Source organism: Abramis brama (assembly GCF_963993115.1).
Source record: "Abramis brama genome assembly, chromosome: 15".
Taxonomy (NCBI): Eukaryota; Metazoa; Chordata; class Actinopteri; order Cypriniformes; family Leuciscidae; genus Abramis; species Abramis brama.
The window spans coordinates 27,208,084-27,231,373 of NC_139977.1; the positions used below are offsets into that span (position 1 = coordinate 27,208,084).

General features: G+C 36.6%; 1 protein-coding gene and 1 long non-coding RNA gene across 3 annotated transcripts in view; one reads left to right on the forward strand and one right to left on the reverse strand.

Annotated features, from left to right (window-relative positions):
- The window catches only part of hcn1 (hyperpolarization activated cyclic nucleotide-gated potassium channel 1), a 100,793-nt gene extending 98,391 nt beyond the window's left edge, over window positions 1-2,402 (forward strand). For both annotated transcript variants that reach the window (XM_084137768.1, XM_084137767.1), the window contains one exon: window positions 148-2,402. In XM_084137768.1, the coding sequence (XP_083993894.1) occupies window positions 148-334 (187 nt within the window). In that variant the 3' untranslated portion in view covers window positions 335-2,402. The remainder of the gene's footprint in view (window positions 1-147) is intronic.
- A 13,555-nt stretch (window positions 2,403-15,957) lies between these two features.
- LOC311097492 overlaps window positions 15,958-23,290 on the reverse strand; it is a 35,366-nt gene continuing 28,033 nt past the window's right edge. The window contains exons 4-5 of the long non-coding RNA XR_014609264.1: window positions 17,198-17,347; window positions 15,958-16,003 (exon numbers count right to left, since the gene is read on the reverse strand). This is a non-coding gene — a long non-coding RNA (uncharacterized lncRNA). The remainder of the gene's footprint in view (window positions 16,004-17,197; window positions 17,348-23,290) is intronic.

Sequence of the window (23,290 nt, forward strand, 5' to 3'; positions counted from 1 at the left end):
GAGTGACTAGCCTCCCCTTTCTACATTTGTGAGACCTTTGTGCTTCTCCTCTAACTGTTCAACACTCTTTGTTACTCTATTTGGTCTAGTTGTTATCTGCTCAGCCTAAACTAAAGATTGACTATCTTTCGGTTTCACCCTCAACAGGGAAGAAGAACTCACTCCTGCTCCAGAAATTTCAGAAGGATCTGAACGCTGGCGTCTTCAACACTCAGGAGAACGAGCTGCTGAAGCAGATCATCCGGCAGGACCGAGAGATGGTGATGATGGTGGATCGGAAGCAATCGGTCACGGGGATGAACTCCACGCCGATGTCTGGAAACTCCATCATTAACTCTCCCGCTCAGCCACCGTTCACTACATCGACTGCTATTCTTGGGAACAACCAATTACAGCAGCAGGCCGCCCCACTAAGCTACAGCACCTCCGCCACAATAACCCCATCAGGCCGTGCGCCGCCCTCACAGGGCGTCACGTTTTCAGCGCCAAGCGCTTCTTACGGTAACTTGAGCACCTCTTCCCAGAATCCCCCTACGCCCTTGCAGCAACCGACAGGGGCGATCATGTCCCCTTGTTCGTTCACCACATCCATCTGCAGTCCCCCGGTGCAGACCCCTATAGCTAGCCGAACATTCCAGTACGGATCGCCGACGGCCTCCCAACTGTCCCTTGTACAGCAAGCCTTACCCCAGCAGTCCTCGCCCGCCTCCATACCACAACAACCGGCGCAACAACAGCCGCAGCAATCGCAAGGGGCGTCCCCTCAGAGGAGCGATGTCCACAAGAGCACGCAGGCGCTCCAGTCAGGCAGCCTGAGCAAGGACATACGCCACCTCTCTGCCTCACAGCCGTCACTGCCCCACGAGGCCTCATTGGCTGCCCGAGCACACCCCACATCAGGCGAACCACTGGCTTCCATTCAGCCACCCATGGGATCCACGGCAGGCGTCCAGGCCCCAGGCTCCGTGCTGCAAAGCGGCATCCGCACCAACGTCCCACAAAGGGTTGCTCTTTTCCGGCAGATGTCATCGGGTGCCATCCCGCCGGTGCGCATGGCGCCTTCTAGTGCCCAGCACAGGGATTCCACGGGCTCCAGGAGAGAGTCGGCAGTCTTAAGCAGTACAGAGACGGAACAAGACAAGATGCGGTTCGCATCGAATTTATGATCCCATTTTACTTTTTTCACATTCATTTTTTTTAAAAGAGATTTTGATTGATTTTTATGGAGAGACAAAAAAATGGGGAAAAGACTTGTATTTTTTTTCTCCAACTTCCTCTGAAAAAAAATAACCTCATAGCTATCCTGTACAGAATTTCCTTGTACTATATTTTAGACACACTTCCCCTTCAACTTAAGAATGTATATTATACAAATATATATGTGCAAATCCAACTAGAATATTTGGCATTGTCCATATGGGAAAAAAAAAAACGAACTCTAGTATAAACGCAAGTCTTCCTCTCTAACATATGTGACTATAACGTGTCTGAAGATGTTCTTTTCTGTTGACGTTTTCCTTACAGTTCAGATTTTTCGTTTTTTGGTTACGGGAATGCAATGATGTTTTTTGAATGTGTTTTTTTGTTGAATTTTTGTTCTCGACAAGAAGATGACAAAACAAGTCCAGCATTCAGCAGCTTTTGGCATCACTGTGGAAAATGTTTGTGCAAATCGAACCTGGGAAATACTGAAAAGTTTTAAAAGCACATCTACAAACTTTTACCGGCTGGAAAAAAACAAAACAAGATAATATCAGAAAATGCTCGGCGCACCACATCAAGGTGTAGTTTCGACATCTGCAATACTTCGTGTTGTGCAGTAATTGCGTTGCGTTTCAAGGCAGCCTTTGTGCATTAAAGGGAATAAATGTATTTTTTTCTGTTTTTTTTATTTAAATTTAGTTTAATTTATTATTACGAAGGATGTGTGGTCAAATCGGATGGTTTTTATTTTCTATATCTGATTTCAGAACGAGACAGACATTATGAAATGTCACTTAAAGACTGTACATTTACAATATTTATAAAACTAAAGATTATCACCATTATGCAATAGACTGTGATATGAAGATTACCTATATGTGTGTTGTACATAGTTTTGTAGAACTAGTATTTACAAAAGTAATGTGTGGTGCATTTCTCAAACATGGCAATGTCTTATCTCTGTCAGCCGCCTGGGTAATGTCTATATATGCATATATAAATATATATATATATATACATATATATAAATATATATTCAAATGGTAATATGTGACAACAAACATCAGAAACAATCATTAGAGATAAGAAAACCTTAATGCAAATAGTAGCACTATACTGTAGGTAGCACTAGAGACAATATATGTATTCCAAAATATCTTGCTGGTCAAATATAAAGGTATACGAGTGGGAGTGGGGGTGGGGGTGGGGGTGGGGGGGAGCGTATTCATCATCAGCAGCTAAGCTTAATGCAAATTATGTTACATCATCATTTATGTTTTACAATCCATCAAAATGTATTTGTTCATTTCCTGGGCTGACGTAACATAAGGAAGCCTCAAGCTGCCTGTGTACATCAATAGACGCTTTATTTTATAATAGTTTCACATTTATAGTGTTCTTCTCATGGATCAGTATTATGTACACTACACACTACTCCGTCATAGAACTAGATGTTCTGGTTATGCATTTTCCATTTTCTTTCATATTTAACGACTGTGAAAAACATTCTAGCGTATTTAGTTATGTATTTATTTTCACTGTATGTAATGTTACTAATGCTCTGCTAGTTTTTACAAAACCATCAACCTTTAAGTCTAACCTTTATGCAACATAAAAATCTGTAAACCAATGGCACTGCAGACACAACACAATGATCCAAGTGAGCAGCAGAAACTATTCAGGAGCAATTACGTGAATCCAACAAAGTATCAGAGAGAATAGATGGATAAATATAGATGTTCTAAGAAAGAAAAACAGAAGCTGCTTTGCATTAAGGTTTTTATCTCTCCCGTTCGTCAAATAATTTAGACTGGGGCTCAAGACTTTGAAATGGCATGTCAGTCGCCCGTATTTGCTGATGAACAGATTTAACAAGGGGTAACAAGCAGCTGTGACTTCTATGACCATTTATGAATTTTTTCGAAATTCGGTAGAATAAAGCAAAAACTCTTCTGACCTGTGCAAAGTCTCCAAGCCCCCTTGCACAATGTTTAAAAGAGGACAATACTCAGAAAACCCCCCACTTGTGTCAGTACTGTACCAGTGCAAATCCCATTCAGCGACCATAAACGCATGCATTGTCACGAATACTTCAAAAGAGAAACTATTTAAAAAATGTTGACGTTTAAATGTATTGTGAGATTATGTTTTTTGTTTATTGTCTGCCTAGACGTTCTCTGTGCGTATCAGAAACATTGAATTTTCACGAAAAGGACATTCTTAAGTATTTGTGCCTAAACTATAGCCATGTTTCATCCTGTTCCTTTCATGAGTGTGACTCGTGTGTGTGCGTGCGCTCGCACACGCGTATGTAAACAAGTGTATATGTGTGTGTGTTCAATGTTTTCCAATGAGAACAAAAAGCAATGGGAATGGCCAAAAGTATCGGAGCAAAAAAAAAAGAAGGGATCGCAGCGGTCTTTGCTTGGGATATGTGAAAATACCAAGTATATCTATTTGCATTTAAAAGACTAATCAGTATCGACCGGAATCACGATAGATCCTGGGAATGGTTAAATGTGTGTGGAACTTAACTTTATAGCCACTGATGTTGTGTGGAATGAAACTGGCCAAAGTGAATCATTTCAATACAAACTTTCATTGTGAATTGCACTTTCTGTTTAAAGAGAGAGAGATATCTAGAAGCAGAAACATATACTGTACATTAGTTGGTTAACTAAAGGGGTTAAATACAACAAAAAGTGCTTAACTCCTGCTATGCCATAGTGTATAGAAACTAGTGTACAGATAGGATGGTCAGCGGTACTCTCAGTATCGGCTACTTTTTGATACTGTACTTGCCTTTGGAGGGGAACGCTTCCTGTGTTAGTGTGCTTTTTCCTCTCAGCTTTAAATACTGTTAGAATTCTGGAGTGGAATATGAAGGAGAGACGCTCATACAACAATACACTTTAAAAAAAAAAAGAAAAAAAAAAAGAAAAAAAAAAAGAGAGAGAGAGAATCCTGTCACTTTCTGATGAGGTGTTTAAGAAAACCAGCACGTCTTTGTATGTTTGTTTGGTTTTTTATTTATTTTTATCATATATTTGTGTTTATGTGATTGGAAATGAACAATGCAAAAGAACAAGAGGGAAGGAGTGGTGTTTTAATAAAGGGAAAAACAACTAAATGTTTGGTTTGCAGCCTCTACGATTCAGGTGAAATCATTTTGTTTGATATGTTCAATGATGTGATGCAAATGATGGAAGATTCTAGAACAGGCCTCAAACTCTTAATCTCAGCTGTTTTGTTTTTCCATTATGCTCGTTCATGCACACCAATGCTTGGTTTAAAAAAATATAAAAAAGAATAAAAAAAAGCAGGTACAAAAATCATTCAATAAATAACAAAACATGAACAATTAGTTACTTGATCCTGAATAAGAGAAAGGTAAATGTATACTTTCTTACACCTATATGCAGACAAACGGTGTTTGTCAAAAAATTATTTTGATTTTCTTTTTTTTTTCTTTGTAAATAATAAACCTTTAAAATATAGAGAGAAAATAAAAGAACTATTGCCATTTACCACCAGGCTTCTGTGTGTTTTTGTGATGAGTTGCCATTTGTTAATGTTCAACTTTTGCTACTTTTTTTAAATTATTATTAGTGGTACCATCTACAGACATGAAATTACTGAGATGTGCAATTACGTTTCGCAACAAGACACTTTACAGTTGTTTACTCTGTTATGAATGGGTTCAGATTTTAATACTGACCTCATGAAAACGAATAACCAATGGCAAAATATTCATTGCTAAAGACTCTGCTATGGTCAAAACCAATGTAGTGACAGGCCGACTTGATCAAAAAATCAGATTTAAGGAGAAAAAAGCCATTGTGACTTAAGGGTGGGCTGTTTTGAATTGAGCCATCTAAGCCTAGCAAACACCTAGCAACAAACAATCACTCAGAACACCTCAGAGCTATATTGCAATGCTCTTGAAACACTTCTCATAACACATAAAAAGATGAAGAAATTCAGACATTGTTATTAGATGTTCATCACTGAACCAATCAGATGGTTGCTGCTTTACAAACAATTGACAACAATCCATCCACTTCCTGTAAACAGAAAATCAGTCCAATCTCTCGACAGTCAAAAAAAACCTGAATTCGCTTTTTCTTCCCTTGTACTAGAATCCTCCATTTTGTGTCCAAAAGATAAATAAATCCATACATGATTATTCCGCAAAAAATTATTGTAAATTCCAGGTCACATGAGAAAAAGTCGCATCCATTTTCTCTATTTTGAGGGGGGGAAAAAACAATGTCTTAACATACTGGGCTACAAGCTCAAACATCTGCAAGGAGGAAATACAGGTGAAAGAATGCCTAGAGGAAGCCTAGTTAAAAGTCCCCTGCACTTCCTGTTGTCTTTTTTTGTATGTTGTTTTAAAATAGCTTAAAAAAAAGAAGGAATTTTATTGACATTAAACTAAATGTCAAATGAAACGATTTGAATATGTATCAGACATATAGATGAACTCTTTGACTGACAGTTTCTTAGTGTAAAGGTCATCTTGCTTTGGCCTTAGAAGTAGGCTGTAGAGATAAAAAGCGAGTGTGTGAAATATAAATTTGGAGGGAGGAACAGAGAGGGAATGTCAGTGACTCCTGTGGTAATATGAAAAATCATCTCTTTGGGATGGTCAGCATTTCCATTCATTACTCTCCGCTGCAGTTATCAGTCATGAAGTATTCATACATTCTGACAGAACTCTCCCACAGTTGGTTCTGATTAACAGGACACCTTACGCACAGTTTGGATTCATAATTCACACTTAACAATAGGGATTATAATACTTCTAAATGCTTAATAAGTCTGAGATAGAATGAAACATTTGCATCTCTTCATATGCAAATCCTCTATAGAGTTTGATTTAATAACCCAAACTGGGTTATTAATCAGGAATTCATAATACAAACATGTAAAAGTATATCCATCACATGAAATTGCATACTGTAGGTATTTGGTTTGAAACTTACTTCACGACTGTTTAAAAGTACATAGTATGAATATGGGTAGTATGAATGAAATTCGGAGGAACTACATCCGCCATGTTGTTATTGTCATGTGACCTACGGTGTCAGTTGCGTCGCTTCACTTCCATTCATAAATCCTCTCCCGTGGCCTCATGAGATACTAAAGTGTCCATTGAATGCACGTTTCATAATCTCGCGGGAAGTAGTAGGTCATCTGGGTACTTTTCGTCTTTTTAATTTACTTTTTAATTCGCATTTTTTTATTATATATTCAGACAATGTTGGGTTACTGTTTTTCGCAGTAGGGAAGTATTCAATTTCAGACACAGTGCTTATTTTAAAGTATAAAGCGTTGAAAGGTGTTTATTTTACCCATGTCCCACATTCAATCTTTAAATATGAAAACTATTAAAATTATTATTAATATAAATGGTTATTATGATAATTCCATTTTAAAATGATGATAACATATACAAAGAGTGAAACAAAAGTAAACCAGTTCATTATTTATGTGTAAATTATTCAGTCCCAGACCATTTTAAATGTTCAAATTTTATTTATATATGTATGTACTGTTTTATTTCCAATTTTAATGGTTCTGCAATTGTGGCTTTGTTCAATCACAATCAATAATTTTGCCACAATAACGTTTTCAAAAGTTTAAAAGTGTAGGCTACTTTGTTATCAAGTCCACAGAAACATTACAACACATGTGATGATGTAGTAAAAAAAAAACAATATGATGTAGTGATGTAGTAATCTTTTTTTTATTATTATTGTGACCATTTCCGATCGAGCTGTAATTTTGTCTAATTATGCAAAATGTGTGGGAATATTTAATTGTATTTCAAACACATAACATGCTAGTACTAGCTTTCACAGGGGTATCGTTCGTGTTTATAGCAAGTTAGCAACAGAGCAGGAAAGTTATGCATGTCATATTCTGAGTTAAGGTTTGAAACAAGCCATTAGCATTACTAATTAACACCTAAATTGAACTAATCAATCCACATCACGCTAATTCTGTTTGAGTACACCTCATCATGATAACGGTTCACAAATGATTTCAAACAAACTCAATGGATGTGTATGAATGTGAATTTACACACATAAACACACACACAAACAGGAATAAAAGTAAAGCTGACAGGCAAACTGAAACATTGAGATCAGTAAAGCAGTGACGACATTTCATGTCAAATCAAAAACACCACGTGACTTCCCAGAAGTATTATCACAGCTAATCCTTTCAATGAATATAAGAATCAGACTGAAGGTAACACGTCTCTACACACCAAATATTTTCATTTACCAAGCAAGATTTCCAAATCCAATGGCTGACAGGAGCCAGAAGTTTTATTCTAAATCTAATTCACATATTACTTCACAGAGGAGATGAGACGGCAACACAAAACCAGCCGAGGCGAAAGACCCTTGACATAAGCCAAATCCGTCCATTCAGAATTCCAAATGCCTCTTAATGGAATTCATGCAAAGCTGAATACAGATGAATCCATTAAAGAGGACCATGACATGGAGATGAGCAGGATAATGAAGTGCATTCACATGCTTACAAAAGCACACACACACACACGCAGCAGTTTTAAAGTTCAGATTATGGTCAGAGCAAAAGATGTTTAAAGGATAAGGGTAAAGGTCTAACAAAATTCAAAAATGGTGAAGATGACAGCTTTTATAAATCCATAAACGTGATTTCCCAGAATAACACATAAAGTCTGAACATATTTAGGTCTTTATCTTTAGCAGCATTAGCTGTAGGCCTACTGCGTCCCATCTATGTCTAACTGAGGAAAGAAATTCCTACGGATTTAGAACAACATGAGCGTGGGTCAATTATGTCAGAATCTTCATTTTTAGGGTGAATTAACCCTTTAAACTGTGACAAATTAACAGTAGCGCATATTATAATACTAGCCTACTTCAATTTGATTTATTTTTAAACGTGACTTAATGCTGTTGTAAAAACCATTAATCTGAATCTCATCCGTTGGCAACCCAACCCTCAAAACATCAGCAAAAACAGGAAGGTTTCACATGACACCATTCAGATAGAATTTCTTTCAATTGTGCCAATCCAGCATATTTTTTTATATTCCAAAAGTAATTTAAGAAAACAAGCTGTGGGTTTGGAAAAGGTCAAAATAACTGGGCATCTCTTTATAATATACCAAGTCAGTTCAACAGTTCGTAAGTCTTTATTGTTATAGCCTGCATATTATATGTATTTTTATGAATAAAAACATGAAATAAAGTTTACTTTAACAAACATCCATTATTGTGAACAATTCACTAGTTCATGATGTTCCAAAGGCAAAAATAAATTCATTTAGCCTATTTATATTAAAGGTGACTGCGTGCATTTTGCGGAAGAAGATTGTTTTGGTTATTTTCGGCTCTGCGTGACAGTATGGAAGAATATGACACAATAGATAATGCTTTACAATGAGCTCTGTTAGAGTTACATAGATATGTCCATTTATCTGTGCAATAAAATACTTTACTCACCTGACGAGTAGGCTAATAAAAACACCATCTCCATGTCGCTTTTACATTTCAAATCCCTCAGTTCTCTCCATCTCCGAAAAGCCAAGCCAGTGATGATTCTCGTTTTATTACAAGATAGAAAGTCACATTCCCCTTTTTTCCCCAGCAATCTAAAAAAAAAGGTGATTCCCCGGAGGTTGGAGATTTAGGCGTAGGGGAGTGCGGGGCATAACCCAACGCGGGGTTAAATGTAACACGGACCTTTTACATAGTTAGTCAGGGTCAAGCAGGTTGTGTTTCCGCTATTTTTCTCTCGCTGTCTCCCGCGCATTTGTGGAAAGTTTTGATAAGATTTCGTGAAGATTCTTGACAAAGAGTGTTTTGTCACAATGCAAGTAGGACTACATTTTTTTATCATACGGGTTTTTTTCGGTGTCTGAGTTAGGTGTGTAGGCCTACGTTACCAAATGTAACTTTATATTACCTTATTCACTTGTTGGCTAAAACATAGCACCATTTTGAAACATATCAGAGGCTCCTAGAAACTGTTAGCTAGGCTTAAAATATTGTTTACACAGCGGGGTGTTACAACTAAGCCGTCAAGTGTACAACGATAATGAAATGAAAAACAGGGCGCCACACAACTCTTCAGGTTGGAGTAGTTATTTATATATTTATTTTGCCACATTTAACTTTGTTGGACTTTCACAAACAATGTTGGAATTTAAATGTTAAAGTATGATTATTATTTTTTTCACATTTGTTTATTATGCATTGATCACGTTTTTCATGCAATAGACCCTTTAAAATGTGATTTTGAGCTGATTTGAGAATATAAATATAATTCAATTGCAATTACAATATTTTATGATTTTATTTATTTATTTATTGCAAAACTGTGCAGCCTTCTTCTATATCTCTATCCATGATATTGATCCATAAAAGAAGGATTATTGGATGAGGGATGATTGGATATCAAACTATACAGATAAAATAGTACTGAATTATGTGTGTTACACACAAGTGTTACAACTAACCCCTCTGTCTGTTACAATTAACCCCGCATATAGAGTAAGTTGTAACATTTGCACTTCTGTCACTTTCAGTGCAGTGTACGAAAATGATAAAACTTTAAGTGTTCATTTGTAGCAGAGATGAGTATGTCGCTTGTGTAAAAAAAAAAAAAGATTAATCTAACTTAATTTTTTTTAAATAATTGAGCCAAAACCAAAATGTGTTAGGTTGTGCCCTGCTCTCCCCTACTCCTTGTCAACCTTTCTCGCTTATTGTGACAACGAACCTATTCCACACCATACACAGTCAAAGTAGCCTGAGCAATTCTTCTCTATTTACCTATATGACGAGAAACGCACGGGAGACGTATCTACGCAAATTCCCGCGAAAACCATCTCTACAGGTCTAAAATATAAACACTAAATAGGCTTAGGCTACCATGGTGATTCAGGGTAAGACAAAACACATTTTAAAAGAAGAACTGATTATGCGTTGACTCATTATTTACATTTCGTAGGAATAAGCCTATTAAAACTTTAAATATTAAAAAGTGTAGGCCTACCTTTAAATATATATTTTTTCACGAACATTTCACATGCATAGATTAGATTAATTATATTAAGAATATTAATATTTATAGGAATGCTAACGTATATCTCATCTGAATTTGTGTCGAGGTAAATAACCGTTGGCAGAAAGTGAATTAGCATTAGCCCCCCCACACCCCAGATAAACACAAGCCCTTGATTTATTGGTTTCCAGCGCAGCTGAAGGTTACCTTTGTGTAATGGAGGATGCCGCTCAGTAATCTTGTGTCAGGTGACTTCTGTAATTGCATTATTTCATAATGGCTGTGTATCGTAGATAACAGGCTTTGATAACTGAAGTGAATTAAAAAAAGATTCATATCTCCAGATGTATGGGCTTATTTATCGGAATTTCATTTTGGCACTGTCAAGACCTTGAGATCAATTTATGCAGTTCCATCCAGCCAATCACATTATTAAAGTATATTGAATAACAAAGGTCGCTGGGGAAATTGTTTGGGGTTAAAATATTAAGCATGAAAAAAAAAAAAAAAAATAGCCTAAACACAACACCTCCATTTTATTTTGGTTGCTCGAGGTAAATTGTATTATATATTTATTTATTTAATTGCAATTTTGAAATAGAATTTCATTTATAGCCAATATCTTTACAGTGATCAGAGAAGTTACATAGATTAGTTAGAAGTAGCATAAATGCTTCATGACAAAATAAAAAACAAATACAACAATATTATCAATAGACAAAATTAAAAAAGTATTAATATATTAAGTAGAAAATATAAAAAAAACGATTCCATGCATGTTCTCAATGACAACTGCATGCTCAAAAATAATACGATATTTTTGAAATATTACAATTTTTTAATTCTCTCTTGAGGAGTTTTAGATTTAGTTTTAGTTTTAAGCTAACAGTTAGCAGTTGCGTTATATACATACATTCAAAACAATAAATGGAAACAACGATTAGAATCAACAAAATAAGAGCATTACAGTGCAAGACTGATACCTTTAGTGAAAAATTAAACCTATGTATGCATATTCAAATTAAGATACAGCTGTTGTCCCAGGACTTTTATTTTGCTATAGGTCCCCAGTCAAATTCAGTTGGTGTGCTCTAATAATTGCCTGTCTAAAATCATGATTTGTGGGTATTTTACTCAAGGAGACTTTAAAAAATAATAATTTTAGATACAGTTTAATGCCAGATGCTTTTTTAAATTTGCTTAAAATATATATATGATGGGCTATAACACTGGAGACATAATAGGGAAACATAATTTCTTTCTTTTTAAATGCATGTTGGATAAAAATACACATTCTTTTTCACAAAATTCCAGATGTACTTCTATTTTTGAAGATTTTCTTTTTCATGAAAGCACATTGAACACATGAATTAGGTTTTCAAATGAGGCACAAAGAAAAAAAAAGAAAAAAACCCAAGATAAATAGATCTCAGTTACCTGATATCTCAGCTTAAGCCGGATACTAGTACAGTATGAAAGCAGAACTCATGCGTACAGCTCTCAAGGTGACATTCTGGCTGTGAACACCAGTTTGTTCACTGACAGAGGTACTGTTCTGTCCAGCGCCCCACTGGGAGGCTGTGGTTGGGCAGCTGGGTCTTGATACACAGAGGGTGTATGAGGGAAATGAATGGCTCTGACGCCAATGAAGGGCATCTGTAGAACAGACGAGGTCAACTGTTGACCACCTAAACACAGGAAAGCTTTGATTTTCATTTTCACTGCTAAGGAAAAACCTGTACTTCCATAGCAAAAAATAAGGTTATGCAAGAGATGTGAAGCTTTGGCTCTGTGTAAATGAAATGCTGTGTCCAAGCCATGTTAGCATGCATCCATGCAATACAAAATGCAACACTGGTATCTTTTCCAGTGAAAAGGACAGATATGACAGTTCAAAAGATGTAAGAAGGAAACAACTAATCATAATTAGCAACTTATCAGTCTGATGGTGATCACAGCAAGATTACAGGGTTGATCTGCATTGAAAGAAGACAAACATAGCATTAGATGCATCAGAAATACCTGCCATAACCTGTTCTGTGCCAGGGCTGCGGTTCAGTGTCTGAAAAGATGCTCTCATTCAACAGCATGTCTGCACTGCAAGAGAACAATGCAATGTAACTAGAGAGCTGCCATCAACAAAGTGCATCAAAAGGCACGTTGATTGTAATGGGAGCTTATAGCTTTCTTGCATTAGATTGCAATCTCAGTTTGGAGGAGCTGTGAGAGGTTAAAAGGATATAGACAGCATTGATTTTAAGGGATTTTTTTTATTTTTTATTCAGCACCAACAGACCATCAGACATTCTCTGAAAGCTTCTTCAAAAAGAAAAGCCTGTTCTGATCTCGCATACTGAGATTTCTCTCATAAGCATACTTTTCTTTCTGCACGGCTCTCTGCGAGACGTTCTCTCCGAACTGGCTTTCTTAATTAGCTGGAAAGATGTTTCTGTGATCACTGCTTTATATGTCAGACTCATTAGTTTCTGCCTGGAGATTTGTTCTGCTTATGAAATGCATGGTTACACTTTTCATATCTCTGTATTTTATTGCAAAACAGAGCCAGAAACAAAATTAGCAAAGATATTTCAACCTTCAGCTCAATGGGGATGTGTGAGACTAGTCGACTAAACAATACTGGTGTTGCTTTTAGAAATTAGAGTTTTTTTGCACATTTGTTTTGCTTTATATTTTTATATCATAACTGCCAAGCAAGGAACGAACAACTAAATTAATGTTAGCTACATTACAGTATGTTAACTTTTTTTATTTGTGGAATTGTTTTTATAATATTAAGTTTGTACTGTATTGGTCCTGCACTGCCTATTGATTTTTTTAACTCAGTAACTGTCACGGGAACACACGGGAAACAGTAGATCCAAATGCAGTGGGTTTTATTAAGTATAATCCAAATCGTAGTCATCCAGGCAAGGGTCAAAGTCCATATAATCAATCCAAAATACAAAACAACAATAAACAAAACAAGAAACAGACTAGAAGGACAGACCTCAGAAGTGTGGTGACAATATGTGACGACTCCATGACAAGGACTAAAACAGACAGGGTATTTATACACAGAAACTAAACAATGTAATAAGAAACAGCTGCGTGCAATGATGAGTGATGAGAACAGACAAAGGATTGTGGGAAATGCAGTTCCAGAATGAATGGTGACAGCAAGGGAGAGAGACCTCTAGTGGACACCCGGGGAAACAAACCAGACACTGTGACAGTAACACTTTAGTTTAGGGTCCAATTCTCACTATTAACTAGTAGCTTAATAACATGCACATTACTAGGATATTGTCTGTATATTAGTACTTATAAAACACATAAATGCCTTACTCTGCATGAACATATTCTACATCTCTTAATCCTACCCTCTTTGATCACCAAAATGGCATATTTAAATGTTTTTCCTTGAAAAAATATTTTGGCATGCCTTAAAATAGCTTGAATGTAACTCTACATAGCATTCTATTCATATGCAAATTAGCCCCGCCTCCACTCATTCACAGCAGCTCAGAGATCCAAGAATGTGATTGGTTACAAGGTAGTTTGTGATGCCAGAAACACCAGCCATTTCAAACCGTCTTTAGTTCACTGCAGTTTTAAGGAGACAATACTCAGCAATGGTGTTGACTTATGAATGCTTTGTCTTCAAGCATATTAAAAACACCGTGTAGACATATAAACAACATTAAATGCTTGATTTTACCACAGGGGAACTTTAACAACTATTAAGAAGCAGTAATTAGAAGTTTATTGAGGCAAAAGTTATAGTTAATAGTGAAAATTGGACCCTAAAGTGAGACCATTAATTCTATTAAACATGTCTATTGGCTAACGCTGATTAAGTGAATGCTTAAGTTTAAGATCATAATGCAAGGCAAACACTGCTCATGTACACTCACTAGCCACTTTATTAGGTGTACCTTGCTAGGTTGGATCCCCTTTTGCCTTCAGAACTGCCTTAATTCTTCGTGGCATAGAATCAACAAGCTGCTGGAAACATTCCTCAGAGACTTTGGTCCGTATAGCATAAAGAAGTGGCTGCAGATTTGTTGGCTTCACATCCATGTTGTGAATCTCCAGTTCCACCACATCCCAAAGGTGCTCTACTGGATTGAGATCTGGTGACTGTGGAGGCCATTTGAGTTTAGTGAACTCACTGTCTTGTTCAAGAAACCAGTTTGAGAGGATTTGAGCTTGATCATTGTGACATGCATGTTATCCTGCTGAAAGTAGCCAACAGAAGATGGGAACACTGTGTTCATAAAGGGTCAGCAACAATACTCAGTTTCTGAAATACTATACTCTGAAAGACCAGCCCGTCTGGCACCAACAACCATGTAATCACTTAAATCAACTTTCTTTCCCATTCTGATGCTCAGTTTGAACTTCAGCAGATCGTCTTGACCATGTCTACATGCCTTAATGCATTGAGTTGCTTCCATGTGATTGGCTGATTAGATATTTGATGATTAGATATAACGAGCAGTTGAAAAGGTGTAATAAACTGAGTGAGTGTATCTATTCAGCAGCATTCAGTATGGGATTTGACTGTTTGGTTCATAAATTTAGTGGGCTATTTCAAATTGATTGCTTATATAGACTGTTTTTTCTTCTCCGGGTTTCTTAGACTAGTCGGCTACAACATTTCCATTTGTTGGAAAATAATGGAATATAATCCACATAATGGAAATTAGTTGTGGCACACTGACTATATGATTCCATCAGCAAGTTATGCATTTAATTAATGCCAAATATTTGAATATCACAAAAGCAATTTTCAAATAAAGAAGCGATTTCTTCTCATGCATTCACATTCAAAAGAGAACCAAATCGTCACTTCTGGAGGAAACTGGTGCAAAATATAAATCGTAAATGGATGTTGTAACCAAAGAGAGAAGAGAGAGAGAGAGAGAGAGAGAGAGAGAGAGAGAGAGAGAGAGAGAGAGCCACTGTGGCTCTTTAATAAATTATTTTACAAATATTAATTTAATAAAACATTTAATAAATTATACTTTAAAATAATTTTTTAATATTTAAAAAAAATATTTTAAAAGTTTTAATTTTTCATTTCCTAAATGTCAAATATAAAGTCAGGAAATTTCTAAAAGTCAGGAAAATTCTGACTTGCATTAGACATTATTTATTGATTGTGCTTCATTTTCTGCTATATTTGCTCCAGTGAGTATTTAAAAGCTCAACCTCCTCTCTCACTTGAAAATGTGACAAGGTTACTCCACATGGATCCGTTTCCTGATCTCGAAATGGAGTCCTTAAATTTTTTTCTGGTCTGTGATTTTTAGTACTATTATTGCAAAAACGTATTTCCTGTAAACAAAAGAACATGTATATCCCCAGAGCGGTGTGGTGTTCCCCCTCCATCTCATCCTTTTCTCACTTCACCGAATTTTGAATTTATCTCACAATTCTCTGCGGAGACATAGTAGAATCTTGGAGACCTGGAGCAAACATCTTCTGTTATTAAAAGTTCTGACCAAAGGCACTTCAAAGTAGCACAATAAAGCCCAAGAAATCTGGTCTGTCTTATGAGATTTAAAGATTTGATATGCAACTCAAAGCAGAAAAAATAAATAGCCTGTTCTCCAAAAGAATGACAACTGTGCACAATAAGGAGTGAAAACACATTTCTAGAAAAATTGTTTATTTAAACTGCATTGCTACTCTTGCTCTGAGGAAAGATTGAAGACGGGATCTGTGAAAGCAGAGAAACAATCATTGATGTGAAATTCATAAAAATCGCACATGCACAAGTTGAGGATCAAAATGATTTTATGAATATATACTACAATAGCATTATTGTATATAGCATTCTCCTTTCAAACTACACATTCATTCATATATTAAAATAAATAAAATAAGAAAAATTAATAAAAAAATTTGGCCACTTTAGTTTGGGGACCAATTAACTAGTTGCTTATTAGCATGCATGTTACTAGCATATTGGCTGTTTATTACTTATTAAATCCTACGCAATACCTAAACTTAATTACCTTACTAGATATTGATAAGCAATACATTAGGAGTTTATTGAGGCAAAAGTCATAGTTAATAGTGAATATGTGTTCCCCATGCTAAAGTGTGACCCAAGATTTTAATACAATTCTAAACATTTCTATTCATTTAGACTCTACAAATTTATATTAGTAGTAGTATTATGTCATACTTTAAATGAACTAGAAGTTGCTGTGGAGTGTCTGCCAAAGTCATAAAAAGCATAAAAGCACACTGCATACAGTATATAAAGTGAAAATGGGCCGTTTGGGAGCAATTGAGGAGTAATGGTTGCAAAAGAAGCTATTTCTACCTGAACTCCCCTATAAAAACTGACTAAATGACTTTTTGTCATCAGGTTGAATCATTCAAATGTTAATGTTGATTTGAGTAAATCATATTTTAACTAGAATAAGATCAGGTAACACTTTATTTTGATGGTCCACTTTAGACATTCTACTAACTATAAGTAACTTTGCAACTAAATGTCGACTAACAGTCAGTAGAGTATTAGTAGACTGTCTGATTATAATATCTGCTTACACTTTATTTTGATGCTCCCCAAAGAGACTTTGCAACTACATGTCAACTTATTCTACTAACCCTACTCAATCCTAACCTAACAGTCTACTACAGTCTACTAAGACTCTGCTGATAGTTAGTTGACATGTACAGTAGTTGCAAAGTAGCTTATGGTTAGTAGAATGTCTAAAGTGGACCATCGAAATAAAGTGTAACCTAAAATCATTTAAATTAGATGAAATGCATTTTTTTTAGGTTATACCTGAAAAACAAAAATATTCTCAGCTATGACACAGATCCTGCAACCTGGATGCAAGAAAACAGGGAGCATTCACGAGCGTGTTGGAATCAAGAATATTAACAAGCGTCCTACCGAGGTAAAACCAACTCAGCAGTTATTTGATTTACTGACTTCAGCAGTAAAATGCAGCTCTTCGGGCGGTAGAGGCATCAGATTCAAAGGCTTCTCTGCAGGTCACGTGGAGAGAGCCCCGGTCCCCTGATCTCCGTCTGATAATGAAGTCTGTGGAGAGAGATAAGTCAATCAAGATTAGCACTGTGAGACTCTCAGCGCCTCCAGCCAAGAGCAAGTCTCAGGGCAAAGAGCACAGAAGAACCGAGAGGTTTGTTTGTGATTCCCTCAGGGTTTTTCTAGCGAAGTGACTCATCATGCACAAGCTAATGAGAAACAAGACAATTTTATATTTATCAAAATACAAAGAGATTGTTTTTGTGTCCGAAGTTTAGAAACATTTTTTACTTTTTATGGTTATCTTTATTATTTTGAAATTGTAAAATTTTTGAATAAATAGCAAATATAGTAAAGTCATCACATTCACACACAGACACACATGTTGGGTTTTGATGTTTTATGGGGACTTGCCATAGACATAATGATTTTTATATTGTACAAACTGTATATTCTATCCCCTAACCTGAACCCTACCCCTAAACCTACCCATCACAGAAAACTTTCTGATTTTATGATTTTCAAAACGATTTATAAGCTGTTTTCCAATGATTTCGGATATTACCATCTTTGTGGCATAACGTATGTTATGGAAATTGTAATATTCGGTTATTTGTGGTGATTTTTTTGGTAGACCAAACAGTGTCTTTCTTAAGTTTTATTCTTGCAAGAAGGCCATTCACATACAGACATCAGAGTTTTCTGCAGCGAAGGGCAACCTCGCCTAGTGCCGGGTGTTTTTATATACGCCCATACATTACCATATTAAGAATGGAAAAGTACTCAAAATGTTCAAAGTTTCACTTTTGTTCCTACAGTAGCTGTCAAGTCTAGCTTCTGGAAAATATATAGTTTCAAGGATGTGCAGCTGTGTTCGCAGACAAAGTAACTAGTGGTTGTAACTTATTTCTTATCAGAGCCTGCCAGAAAATTTCCACTCAGCATAAGCAGACTGCATACAGAGACACGAATCATATAAAGTACAAAACAGAAATAAATGCAAAGAAATAAGTTTTCCATTACACGTGTAGGTTTACCAGGATCACACACACACACACACACACACGCAAATGATCAAATGAGGAACAGGTGTAAATAATTAATAAAACAATGTGTAACTATGGCTGTGTCCCAATTCAGAGGCTGATGCCTTCGAAGTCTGCATAGGGCGAACCGAGCATTGCCAAATTGGACGGTCTAGACTACGGAGGATTGTTCATGTCGCCTAGCAACTATGTCAGCTGTTATTGAAAAACGGCAGTAATATTTGTACTGGTCTGTGTTTGAAATCGCCCCCTATACCCTCATTCACTTTTCCCTACATTACTCTACTAATATAGTTCACTTGAAGGAGTGAATGAAAACGAGTGAGTGAATTCGGACACTGAAGGGCTGCCGCTTTTGCATAGTTTGTGCTTGCTGTTTAATAATCATTTGAAACTTAGCAAACTGGCAGCTCCAGTAGTAAGATGAAAAGATTTATCTTGAATTCGGTCATGGAAACCAGCATGTATAAACCTTAATAATCAAGTAAAAAGGAATTTACACCCATATGATATTACGCTGTACCCACATTGGACCAACGGATTGGAAAATGGATGGATGATTAAGCTGCGGATGCCATCTTTAGGTCAGATGCGGGAATTCATGCGCCATGACAGTCACAGTGCACTATGGGTATACTCTAGCCATCGAGTGCAAAGATATGTATATATATGGTTGAGCGTACATCTGTTGTACACTCGTTATTGCAGTGCATTGTGGGATTGAATAAGTGCACTCGATAACGTCCACAGTGGTTTCGGACACCACTACAAATGGCTGTCCCCTCAAATAGTGCCCTATTTTAGGCTATAGGTGGCGATTTTGGACACAGCCCTGTATTTTATTGAAAGTTATATTCAACTGTCTGAAAACAAAACAGAGTTCACAACCTTGCATTTTAGTAAGTTATAAGTCAACTTTTGAACTGCTTTAAAGTTGTTGTTTAGTTTTGTTTTCATTGTATCATTAGATATTTGAGTAAGTAACCCAATACTTACATTTAAAAGTGTAATCCAGCAATTTCTCTTAAAATAAATCCCGTCGTCTCCAGTGCGCATTGAATTCTGGGGTAGGCAATGCCGCGAAGGATCCATCTCATGTATCCTTCATTGCCCGGAAAACGAAGGACGCATTTTGAGGCCACATTTGAAGGAGCCTTTGAATTTTTGATCAGCCTTCAAATGCAGCATTCAAAGGGTGCAGACTCTGAATCGGAAAGCAGCTTATGACACCGGGGAAAAACAGAAAGGAAACAGAAAATGAAGATAACAAACTAAAAGTCCTTGAAAATGAAACCGAATCGTGACACATACATACAATACATACATAAATACATACAAGCAGAAGCCTATAGATCAAAAGGTTTCTAAGACCAAGAGAAATATACATTTAGTCAAGTGTGTTCAAACATTTGACTGGTAGTGTAAATGAGAAAAAAAAAAAAGAATCAACCTTTTACCTTATGTGCTTTTAAAAACAGGAGAAAAAAAAACACTTTAAAGCTCTAATGAGGTTCCAATTAGCTTCAAAGAGCGGAGAGCGTTTTCATCTTTGTAGAGTAAACACATCTTTTATTCACATGATAAATGGGTAACGTGCTGCAAGGTTAACTAAAGGTGTAACGATTTAGAGAGATTATTCGATTATGTTACAAGTGTGATAATCAATTTCTCTTCTCTAGTGGATAGTGTTCGTGTCACCTTTACTGAATTGACCTGGTTCACCTCACAGGAAGCTCTAACAGCATACAAAGAAGCACTTACTCCATTAGATTGAACATTTCTGCCTGTTTAACCCAGACACATTTACTCCAGTTTCAAAGGTGACAATAATAGGCCGGTGGCGGTTACACAGCTAACAGGGAATGTTCTCAAATCTTTGGCTAACTTTCTGGTCAAGTTCTCTCAAACAAATGTTCTTTCAGTAACGTAAATAGAAAGTTTGTTTAAAGTTATCAATGTTCTCAAAACGTTTGCACAAAAATGTTATTTATACATTGTTCATGTAACTTTTTTTTCTGAAATGGTTTAATTGGTCATTCGTTTAATGTTTTTTAAATGTTACTTATTGTTTTAGAAGAATGTTAGCCTGGAAATCCAGACCCAAATCCGAAAGATTAAAGGTCTGGCATTGAGTAATGAAAATCGCCCAACTCGAGGGGCGGCACCAAAGCATGCATTTGAAAATGTCACTGCACGCAACTGCATAACACTACGACCAATCACTGTCGTGATTGCGCTGTCGTCATCTGTTTAGGTCGCCTCTGGCCCGCCTATATCAGATACACCGATGTGATTGGTGCAGCTCGGCTACAAGGGCATAGTTAATGAGCATCATTACTCAATGCCAGAGTGACTCGCTGAGCAAATTCAAATTGTGCTCTCGCGAGAACTCTAGATTTCCAGGGTAGAGGAATATAAGGAGAACATTCAAAGTAACAATCCCATAATGTTTGCAAAATGATAAAATGGAATGTTCTCTTAAAGTCCCTTAGTGGTGAAAAATCAAGTTTTTAATGTTGTTTATATGTCTATGTGGTGTTTTTAATATGCTTTAAGACAAACCATGTAAAATTTCAACACCATTGCCGAGTATTTTCTCCTTAAAACTGCAATGAACCAAAGACAGTCTCAAAAACGCGGTTTGAAATCGCTGGTGTTCCTGACGTCACAAACTACCTTGTAACCAATCACGTCAGCGAGTGGATCTCTGAGCTGGTGTGAGTGAGTGGAGGCGGGGCTAATTTGCATATTCATAGAACCGCTAAATGAGGCAAGGGTGTAGAGTTACATTCAAGCTATTTTAAGGCATGAAGAACTTTTAAATATGTCATTTTGGTGATCAGAGATGAGTTGTTAGGGATAAATACTGTGGGACTTTAATGTTCATATAATCAAGAATAATATTTTAAAACACTTACATTTGTCCGTCATATTTACTTCTAATGTTGGGATTCCTAGATGAAAAATCATATGAAAAAGTCACATTATATTTTCATTAAAGTATCCACTTTCACTTAATTATTATGCCATCTGCCTTCCTGAACAAATTCGTACAGATGCTGACACAAAGACCCGATCCCATTCATCCTAATGCTATTTTCCTGTCTCGCATTAATGTGTAAAAATAGCAACCACCAAAAATAAAGGAGTCCAACATTAAAAAGCTTGTCAGGCTATTGAAATCACCTCGACTAATGTAAAAGAGGTTGGATTAAGATGTTCAAGTGAGGCAGGCAGGAGGTAGATATTTAAAGAAAGAGTAATCAGGGGAAATATATCCAGTCACCTGGAGGCAGGAGAACAGTGTCTCTGTTTGAGACGTCATGCTAGCTTGTTGCCTAAAATACATGCAAATATATTACTAGCATCTTTCAGTCAAAACACACCCCGTTTCTCTGATTCACGGGGTTCAGGGACTTATCATTTTAATCAGTTGTAGCCATTATCTCCTCGTTCTCAGTAATTATGTTTGTATCAAAATTGTGTGGCAATCAGAGCATGTTGTATAAACCCAAGCCCTTATGTCTGAGAAAAAGCACACCGTTGCACCACATCAAGATTTGAAGTAAATATCAACTAAACTGCTGTCTGTTTTCTGTAAATAGCTTCATAGCCCCTCCACTTTCATTATATTAAAAAGAGTGGCCAATTACTAAAAATGCGCCTTTTGTGTTCCACATAAATGACTAAATTAGCATTTTCGAGTGAGCAGATATACCTTCAAAAAGTTGTGCATAAGAAGTTAATTTTCTTTTCCCTTGCAGTCTTTTCTGTACCATCTGTTCCAAGTCTGCACATTTCCACTTGATTTTGGCCATTTTTGACAAGTATATACTTAATTACTCTGCCATGTGGATATGCCAAAAGCAATAATTCTTAGCATTCAATACGGCTGCATGTATATGTATGCAGCATCGTGTGCAGCTGCAGAGCAAAACATGACAGTTCGAAACAGCAGCCAACTGAGCGGACCAGCGTTGAGGTGCAGTGCTAACTGTGCTGAATACCCTCAGGGCTGGCTGGGCCATTTTGCCTGGTATTGATTTATTTTCCAGTCCATTCAGAGCCAAATGCAACTAGAAAGGCTGCATAACAGCACGACTCCTGCTAGTGGCAGTGATGGATGCTCAGGAAAACAACGAGTTTAGAAGCATTTTTTCACACACGTGGGAAAATATACACCAGGATCTGTGGCTCATCTTTTTCAGTACATGAAATATCAAGCCAGTTTCGCTCCTCAAAACACAACAAATCAAAAGTAAAACTTGCGTCTAACCCAGTAAATCACTGTAATATATTTTCCCCAGGGGACTTTTTACAATCTTGACATAAATGCACCACACTGAACGGCTTCACGAACAAACAATAAATAAACTGGGAATGTATCATGGTACAAAGATGGTATAAATGGCATTAGCATAGTACAAATGACTGACATTAATATTAATGTTATTCCATGGCACATTAAAGAACACCATGCTTGAATATTGTTTGTCAGGGCCGTCCTTAGGGTGGTGCGGGCCCGTGCTTGAGGGGGTCCCGCGGCGAACAGACCGAAGGGAGACAACCCACCCCACCCCACATGCTTGGGACGGCCTGGCTGTTTGTTAATGTAATATGATGAATTAATATTATATATTAATAATATTAGAAAATAAAACAACAAACCAATGATGGAGACAAATCAAATCAAATCAAATCAAATCAAGTATATTTGTATAGCGCTTTTCACAATACAGATTGTATCAAAGCAGCTTCACAGTATTAAAATAAAATAATACAACAAAGTTTGTTTCTAGTGGAATTTATTGATTGATAGAATAAAATTAAATATCCCCAAAATATCCCCAACTGAGCAAGCCAAAGGCAACAGTGGCAAGGAACCGAAAAAACTCCATCAAGCGGCCTAATGGTGTCCTAAAACTCCATCAGGTGACCTAATGGAGAAAAA